The sequence below is a fragment of the Ictidomys tridecemlineatus genome, chromosome 1 (genome assembly GCF_052094955.1).
Source record: "Ictidomys tridecemlineatus isolate mIctTri1 chromosome 1, mIctTri1.hap1, whole genome shotgun sequence".
Lineage (NCBI taxonomy): Eukaryota > Metazoa > Chordata > Mammalia > Rodentia > Sciuridae > Ictidomys > Ictidomys tridecemlineatus.
In genome coordinates, this window is record NC_135477.1 from 161,390,297 (window position 1) to 161,399,726 (window position 9,430).

The 9,430-nt window shown below is 37.2% G+C and overlaps 1 protein-coding gene across 3 annotated transcripts in view; it reads right to left on the reverse strand.

Annotated features, from left to right (window-relative positions):
* Positions 1-8,829, reverse strand: part of Lyrm7 (LYR motif containing 7) — a 28,622-nt gene extending 19,793 nt beyond the window's left edge. For all 3 annotated transcript variants that reach the window (XM_013363106.4, XM_005335801.5, XM_078051159.1), the window contains exons 1-2: positions 8,689-8,829; positions 2,668-2,740 (exon numbers count right to left, since the gene is read on the reverse strand). In XM_013363106.4, coding sequence (XP_013218560.1) covers positions 2,668-2,740; positions 8,689-8,706 — 91 coding nt within the window. In that variant the 5' untranslated portion in view covers positions 8,707-8,829. The remainder of the gene's footprint in view (positions 1-2,667; positions 2,741-8,688) is intronic.
* Positions 8,830-9,430: the final 601 nt, after the last annotated feature.

Below are 9,430 nucleotides of genomic sequence, written 5' to 3' on the forward strand. Positions count from 1 at the left end.
TTTCCCTGCTTTTCACTCTATAGTTATTGGATTCTAAGAAATCCAAATGATTGCTGATTTGTGTTTTTCTGTTTTGTTTTGGTACTTAGGATTGAATCCACTAAGTTCTACCACTTAGTTATATGCCCTTTTTATTTTTTATTTTGATATTTTGAGACATAGTCTCCCAAAGTTGCTGAGACTGGCCTTGAATTTGTAATTCTCTTGCTTCAACTTTTAAGTAGCTGGGATTATGGGTGTTCCCCATGATGCCCAGCCCAGCTTCATGCTTTTTTTCTATAAACCTAAGGACTTTGATTAAAAGTCTTTTGTTTTTCCAAGAAAGCAAAAGTCTGTGTTAAACTATATATGTACATACACTGACAATTAAATTGCCGAGGCTGTCCTCGAACTTGCAATTCTCTTGCCTCAGGCTCCAGGGTTGCTAAGATTATCACTTAAAAACTTTTAAAGCAGGGCTGGGATGTGGCTCAAGCGGTAGCGTGCTCACCTGGCATGCGTGCAGCCCAGGTTCGATCCTCAGCACCACATACCAACAAAGATGGTATGTCCGCCGAGAACTAAAAAATAAATATTAAAAATTCTCTCTCTCTCTCTCTCCCCCCCCCCACTCTCTCTTAAAAAAAAAAAAAAGAAAAAAACTTTTAAAGCAGCTGGGCACAGTGGCTCATGCCATCATCCCAACAACTTGGGAATTTGTGAGGCAGGATTACAAGTTCGAGGCCAGTCTCAGCATTTTAGCAAGACCTTTGACAACATAGAAAGGCCTTGTCTCAAAATTTAAAATAAAAAGGATTCGTGATGCAGCTCAGTGGTAAAGCACCCAAGTTCAAGCTCTAGTACCCCCCAACACCAAAATTAAAGCAATAAAAATATACCACGTTAACAGGGACTAGCCATAAAACCTTCCTTCTGTGTTTGATACATCTTTATATGTAAGGTGGTTAAGAGTCTGGGCTATGGAGTCAAGATTACTTAGACTATATTCCAGTTCTACCTCTTTTCATTTATAATGTGGGGTAAATCTTTTCACATTTTGTTAGTTTTTGCCTTGCAAAAGTAGGAGTTATAATAGTTACTACCCTATAGAGCTGATATGAGAATTAAATTAGGAATTTGTTTAAAGTACAGATGAAGCTGGATTCCGTGGCCTTGTCTATAATGCCAGCAGTTCAGGAGGCAAGAGGATCTTGAGTTCAAAGCCAGACTCAGCAACTTATTGAGGCCCTAAGTAATTCAGTGAGACCCTGTCTGTAAGGAAGTACAAAAAGGGGCTAGGGATATGGCTCAGTGGTTAAGTGTCCCTGGGTTCAATTCCCAGTACCAAGTAATAATAATAAAGTACGTATGATGTATATACCTTAATGTTTAAAAAATTATTTCTGGTTAATTAGAAAATTTTTAACTCCTAAGGAAGTTGGGAGTGAAGTTGACTATGACTATTAGTGAACTTAAAGCTTATAGCTATAACTTCCAGATAAGATAGAAACTGCTTAAAACAGGGAGATGCTGAACTTGGAATCATCTGAGTTGGTTTTCTTTCTCAACTACTATGACTTCTTAACTAAAACTGGTATTTACAATATGATGGTACCTGGTCCTAAAACATGAAAATATGATGAGAGAGAAACAGGTTTAATGATCTGAAAATAAGGCAAGTTATGGAGAACACTGAAATTCTGACCTTCCATTTCCTGATTCTTTATTGAAAACCTGATTTAATTTTTTTCTTTAAGTAGATATTCCTCAAAGAAATATGACAGAAGCAGGACATAGTGCCATATGCCTATAATCTCAGTGACTCAGTAGGCTGAGGGAGAGGGATCACAAGTTCAAAGCTAGCCTCAGCAACTTAGCGAGGCTCTAAGCAACTTAGTGAGACCCTGTCTCAAAATAAAAAATAAGCTAGGCGCGGTGGCGCATGCCTGTGATCCCAGTGGCTTGGGAGGCTGAGACAGGAGTATTGCAAGTTCAAAACCAGCCTCAGCAAAAAGCGAGGTACTAGCAACTCAGTAAGACCCTGTCTCTAAATAAAATACAAAATAAGACTGGGGATGTGGCCCAGTGGTCGAGTACCCCTGAGTTCAAACCTTGATACTAAAATAAATAAATAAAATTAAAAATAAAAGGGTTGGGGATGTGGCTCAATAGTTAAATGCCCTGGATTCAATCCGTAGTACCAAAAAAAGTAATGTAAATAAATCTTTTTAAACTATATATGTGTAAAATCAAAGATTTGGTTAAGGACCGGGGTTGTGGCTCAGTAGTAGAGTGCTTACCTAGCATGCATGAGGCACCAGGTTTGATCCCTGGCACCACATTAAAAAATAAATAAATAAAATAAAGGTATTGTGTTCATCTACAACTAAAAAAAAAAAATTAAAAAAAGAAAGAAAGAAAGAAAGAAAAACTGCCCAGAATGTAGAATAAAAATCCAGAGAGAAATTAAGAGGAGAAAATTAAGAGAGTAATCCAGAACAGTTATATTAACAAGAACACCAACAAGAGAGAAAAAGAAGTAAAAAATCAAAAGGGAAATAATCTCAGAGGAGAGATAGTAAAGGTCATTCCGTAGACAGGTCTTAACCAAACAGGCAGGATTTCCAGAACAGAATAACAGCCATCTAAAAAATGAACTTGCTCCAGAGGGTTAAAAAATATATTTACCTTCTAATGCTCTAGGATCATTTTTAAAAACTTGTTGTCTTGTTCTGTGCAATGTTCTAAAGAGCTGTAAAACCTGTTAAGAAAATAAGAATTCAGACCTCACAAGAAAAACTTTCAATTTTCCATAGTTGTATTACAAGAATTAACAGTCTTCCTTTTCTATTTGTTTCTTAAACTATTTTTCAAAATAACTCATGAAAAATCATGGTTTGCCATAATAACATTCCCTTTGCATTCAGATATATACAAAGATATATAGATTGGAGATGCAGTTTAGTGGTAGAGTGTATTCTTAGCATGCATAGGCCCTAAGCTCAATCCTCAGTACCAAAAGTTTTAGCTTTATTTACAAAAAAGTTTTAGCTTTATTTACCAAGAGAAAGTTCTCTGAATCAAAGAAAGAAAGAAAGGTTAAAAAGATAATAATCCTGTCAAAAATCAGTCTGCTTGCTGATCCATAATTGCAGGGGTCGGCAATGGGGAAAATGAAGGAACTGATTGGGCAAAGGGGAAGGAGGAAAGGTGTGAAGGCAGGGTGGGGGTGGGGTGGTGGAATGATATGGTTATCATTACCCTAGATACATGTATGACTGCACATATGGTGGGACACTACTGTAAGAAATGAAAAGTTGTGCTGCAATTGTGTACACTGAATCAAAATGCATTCTGCTGTCATACATACCTAATTAGAATAAATAAATTAATTTAAATTTTTAAAAAATCAGTCTGCTAACCAACTTTACCAGTTTAGTATGTATTTGTTCACCTCTTTCTTAACATATTGAAACTTTCATCTACTCTTGTTTGTTTGTTTGTTTTTGTGGTGCTGGGGATTGAACCCAGGGCCTTGTGCATGGGAGGTAAGCACTCTACCAATTGAGCTATATCCTCAGCCCCATTCATCTACTCTTAAAATCATACATTCACTTACACAAAATCATGAACTTATTATATCTGAAAAGAGCCAGAAAAAAAATGTTTCAGATAATTTAGGCAAGTTTAACTGCAGTTTCTCAAAGGCAGAGTGAAATGCTGAGACTTATGAATATTCAAAGTTTGTGTAAAAAAAAAAGAAAGAAAAGAACCTGGCATTTTTGTTAAAGATTATCAAGATTTTTTTATTTTTTAAATTGTAGATGAACATAATTCCTTCCTTCCTTCCTTCCTTCCTTCCTTCCTTCCTTCCTTCCTTCCTTCCTTCCTTTCTTTCTTTCTTTCTTGTGCTGAGGATCGAACCTAATGCCTCACACATGCTAAGCAATCACTCTACACTGAGCTACAACCCCAGCCCTATCAAGCTGTTTTTTTTTTTTTTGATAAGCTGAGGTCACCTCTCATTTCTCAAGTCCAAAATGGTACTCAATGTTGCACTTCTTCCCTGTCCTCTCAATCTTGTTTTTATTATTTACTTATTTATTTATGTGGTGCTGAGGAGCAAACTCAGAGCCTCACCATTGAGCTATATCCCCAGCCCATGTTCTCAATTTTAGTTTTTGAGACCACTGAGCTTCAAGCCAAAAATGTTAAGGTCATCCTTTAAATCTATTCTACTCTTCATGTAGAACTTTAGGAATACCTCCCTAAACGTTTTAATATCCCCCATCCTAAAACTAGTTCAGACCTTCCTTATCTCTTTCTTAGATGACTTACAAAGGTATATCACTCTACCATCATTGCCTCCTTTCCTCCAATCTGTTCTCCAGATAATCTAACACTGAACATACTGCATGCCTGACACCATATTAAGGGTTTTACATGCATTAGAAAACTGGTAATATCAAAGGCAGATAACAATAACAACAACAACAAAAGAAAATAAAAAAAGAAAAAGAACCAGGAAAATTGGGAGCAGAAAACTCCAAAAATCTCTTGGATATCAACTTTATGAAAGCAAAAATTAGGTTGAGAAAATCTGCTCAGAACATAAAACAAAAATCCAGAGACAGAATTGAGGAGAGAGGGCTGGTGTTATGGCTCAGTGGTAGAGCATTTGCCTCACGTGTGTGAGGCACTGGATTCAATCTCAGCACCACATATAAATAAATGAATAAAATAAAGTCCATCAACAACTAAAAAAAAAAAAGTTATAATAAGTATCTTTTTTAAAAAAAAAAAAAAGAAAAAAAGAAGGAGCTGGGATAGAGCTCAGTTGGTAGAGTGCTTATCTCTCATGCACAAGGCCCTGGGTTCAATCCTCAACAACAAAAAAAAAAGGAAATAAAGAAAGAAATTGAGGAGAGAAAATAAGAAAATTAAGAGAGTAATCTAAAGACCTAAGAGTAATATCAGCAGGGACACCAACAAGAAAGAAATGGAAGTAAAAAGGGAAAAGGGCGATAATCAAGTAAGGACACAAGTCACTAGACAGAAGGGTTCCACCAAGTGTAAAACACAAAACTCACAGTTGCATATCAGTGAAATGCTAAAAATAAAATCTAAGGGAAAAAACAATTCACATTTAAAGTATTAGAAGGGCTGGGATTGTGGCTCAGCGGTAGAGCATTAACCTAGCACAGGCGGGACCTGGGTTCAATCCTCAGCACCACATAAAAATAAAGGCATAGGCTGGAGATGTGGCTCAAGCGGTAGCACGCATGAGCGCAGGGCGCTGGGTTCCATCTCATCAGTACCATATAAAAAAAAATAAAATAAAGATGTTGTGTCCACTGAAAACTAAAAAATAAATATTAAAAAATTCTCTCTCTCAAAAAATAAAATAAAATAAAATTAAGATGTTATGCCCACCAAAAACTTTAAAAAAATAAATATTAAAAAAATTATCTCTAAAATAAAAAATAAAAAAAATTAAAGGCATTGTGTTGTATCCACCTACACCTAAAAAAAAATTAAAATAAATAAATAATTAAGTATTAGAAAATAAGAATGGCATATAACATCTAAATAATATCACTATGAGAAGACAAGAAAATGTTTTCAAATCTTGGAAAAAGTTAATAATTACACTCAATAATAATAGGAATAATATCAAAGGTGAAAACTGTTTCTTCAAAAATTATACATTTTGAAGACAACGTATGAGAGTGAGACTAGTCCTCATCTTCTATGGCTAAATGTCAATAAAAAACATCTCAAAAGAGAAAGAAACCAATGAATAGCAGTTTAAACATGTTATTTAGAAATATGAAGTAAATCCCAGATGATTAAAATGATTAAAAAGCACTGATCTCTGGGAAGCAAGAATTGGGAATAAGTAGAAGAAAATAGGTGTCTACTGGTTTTGAATTTTACTTCTTAAACTTTACATATTTATCATCTTTATAAAATTTTATTTTAAAAAAGGAAAGGGAAAAGACACTATCAAAAAAGAAAAAAAGTTAGGTACTATGGCACACACTTGTAATCCCAGCAACCCAGGAGGCTGAGGCAGGAGATCCCAAGTTTTGGGTCAGCCTTAGAAACTTTTAGTTTTGAGACCCTGTCTCAAAAAAAAAAAAAAAATGGTCTGGGGCTCTAGCTCAGTGGTAAAGCACAACTGGGTTTAGATTCTAGTACCAAACAAAAACCAGCCAGGTACAAGAAGAACTTGGGAGGTTGAGGCAGACTGCCAACTATGAGTTCAGTCCAAGCGACAGAGTGAGACCCTATCTCAAAGAAACATAAAAAAGAAAAAAACCCACAGAATGGTAGAAAATATCTGTAAATCCTAGAACTGATAAGGGCTTAATACCCAGAATATCAAAAGAACACTTATAACCCTAATTTTTAAAATATGCAAAGGATTTGAGTAGACATTTCTCCGAAAAAAGATGCACAAACGTCCAATGAGCTATGAAAGATATTCAACATTCTTTCCCTTCTGGAAAATCCAAATCTAAACCACAATAAGATGTTACCACATCCCAGTAGAATAGCAATAGTAAAACAAAGTCAATAACAAGTGTTAGCAAGGATATGGAAAATACAAAATTCTTATATATTGTTGGTGAAAATGAAAAAAAAATACAGCTGCTCTGGAAAAGTTTAGCAGTTGCTTAAAAAGTTAAAACAGAGTCATCTCACAATCCAATAATTCGATTACAATTCTATTACTAGATATATACCCAAGAAAAATGAAAACATTTACACTAATGTTCACAGCAGCATTATTCATAATAGTCAAAAAGTAGAAACAACCTAAATGTCTACAACCTCACGAATAAACAAAATGTGGAATATCCATACTACTATGCTTTGAGTTGTGCATACTCCCAAAAGAAGTTGAAGTCCTAATCCCAGACACCTGTAAATGTGACTTTACTAGGAAATAAACCTTTTGCAAGATGTAATCAAGTTAAGATGAGGTCACTAGGGTGACCTACTCCAATGAGACTCCAATGTGGGGAAAATACCACACGAATTATAAACACACAGAGGAAAGAGAGCCTGGTGAAGACCAAGATAGAAACTGGAATGATACAACAGCAAGGCACAGAACCACCATTGGAAGCTAAGAAAAAGCAAGGAAAGACACCGCACAGTGTTTCAGAGGAAGTGTGGCCTTGCTGACATCTTGACCATGGATTTCTAGCCTCTGTTACTGTGAGACAATAAATTTCTGTTGTTCTAAGCCACACTGTTTATGGCAGGTTGAGTGTCCTTAGCCAAAATGTTTGGGACCAGAAATTTTCCAGATTTTGAGGTTTCTCAAAATTTTGGAATATTTGCATAAAATTATTGGATCAGCACCCCTAATCTGAAAATCTGAAATCCAAAATGCTCCAAAAATCTGAAACTTTTTAAGAATCACATTGATGCTCAACAAGTTTTATAGTTCAGAGCATTTCAGATTACAAATGTTGGTATTAGGGATGTTAACCTGTACTTTATTAAGACAAATGTAGGAGACAAATACAGATTTTGGTACTGGGAAATGGGATGCTGCTGTAACAAGTACCCAAAAATGTGCAAGTAGCTTTCTAATTGAACACTGTGTACAGGAAGGAAGAATTCTGAAGTGCTTGGTAGTAAAAGTTTTGATAGCCCTGAAGAGACTGTTGGCAAAAATATGGATTTTAAAGGAATCATAGTATATAGCATATGCTTGACACTGTGAGGCCCTGGGTTCAATCTCAGCACACACACACTCACACAGATGCCATCATAGAAACCTGGAAATTTAATATTGCAAGAGTAGTAGAAGACATGTTGCAAGGAATTTCAGAAAGTGCGGAGAGGTAAACTAGACCTGGCACAAGCTTTTAGTCCCAGCTATTCAGGAAACTCAGGCAGAACAATTTTGCTTCTATTGTTGTGACTTAACATTAAAGTGTATTGAAAGTTCAATAGAACAGGAGGACCGCTTTGTGGCTCCCTATTATTGACCAACCATAAACACACTGTTTTTCCTCAAAGTATTGTAGCATAGCATTTCTTCCTTTCTGTGCCTGTTTTGGCCAGTGACAACTGCAAGTCCTAATGGGCCACAATGTTGATATTTAAAGTCAAGAATTGGGCATCGGTAAGAAATGGGCATGGGCTCAACGAGAAAACAATCTGAGACCAGGTCTTTAGAGAGTAATGCAGATGGGTCCAGCACATCCCAAACTTTGAGAACTTGGGTCTCACAATTTCTGCTATTTATCGCTAAATATTACCTTTGCAAATAATTCTGCCGGGGCTCAGTTTCCTTTGGTTCCTACACTTCTGTACACCTTCTGATCATCTGAATAAACATTCCACATCATTGCATGGTTTTAACTCCGGATTGTGTTTAACATCTCCTGTACTTCTCAGAGACCTGAAATTGGTCCCTCAGTTACTCAGAACTCAAGTGGCGTGCTTTTATCACACATAACACTCAGTGCCCGTTAGCACAAAGAACTAAGAACCGTAATGACTTCTCCCTCCCTTCTCGGCACCTGCATGAACCCACGACTGCCCTTCAGTGTTGGTCATCATCCTCCAGAAAGGGTCCCGAACCCCAGCCTCCAGAAACTCCAAACAACCTTCGCAAGGCCACGGCCACGAACTTATTACTCTTACCATCGGCACCGCACCCACTCCCTCCCCAGGCCCTGTCACCTTGGCCGCCTGACCCATGGCTCTCTTCGCGGTGGCGGCCACCACTCAAGCGGTCGAGTCGCCCCGCTCAACCAATCAAGGCCTGGCGTTGACGTCCAACTCCCGGTGGCCAAGTTCCTAGCGCGCCACAACCAATCATCACGCAGCATCTCCGTAGCCCCGCCTTCCTCGGAAGAACCAGGGAGAGGCATTTGCCAATTTACAACTGTAAAACCGCGAGAAGTACTGGAGCCCAATTACTGGCCAGAGGAAAAAGGAAATCACCTGGAAGGCATCTTTATTAGGGGCAGAATCACTTCCGTCTTGGGTGGTTATCTTTTCTTTCGGGCTTTGGTTACGTTTTGAATATCTTGTATTTTAGCGTTTCCTGGTTGGGACAGTCTCTTTAGAAACATGCATCAGTAACAATCAAGCGTTAACAACTACACTGGGCACTGGTTGGAACGCTGATTTTTAAAAACTGATATTCTTTCATTCTTTCCAAGAAGGTGAAGTGAGTTACTTGCTGAAGTTCACGTGGCTATTAAATGGAGGCCTGAGATACAAATCTGCTAAGCCTGATTACAAAGACTATCCATACCTTTTATATCCTACCTACTTAATTTGCCCTACTTGTTTTGCTAGAGGAGGAAATGGGTAACTTATTAACAGAATCATAACAGAAGCACTTTTAAGTACAGTTTACTTTAGGAATTTGCAAGCAGTAAGAAAAATCTCAACCTTGTTCCTATGTCATAAGAGT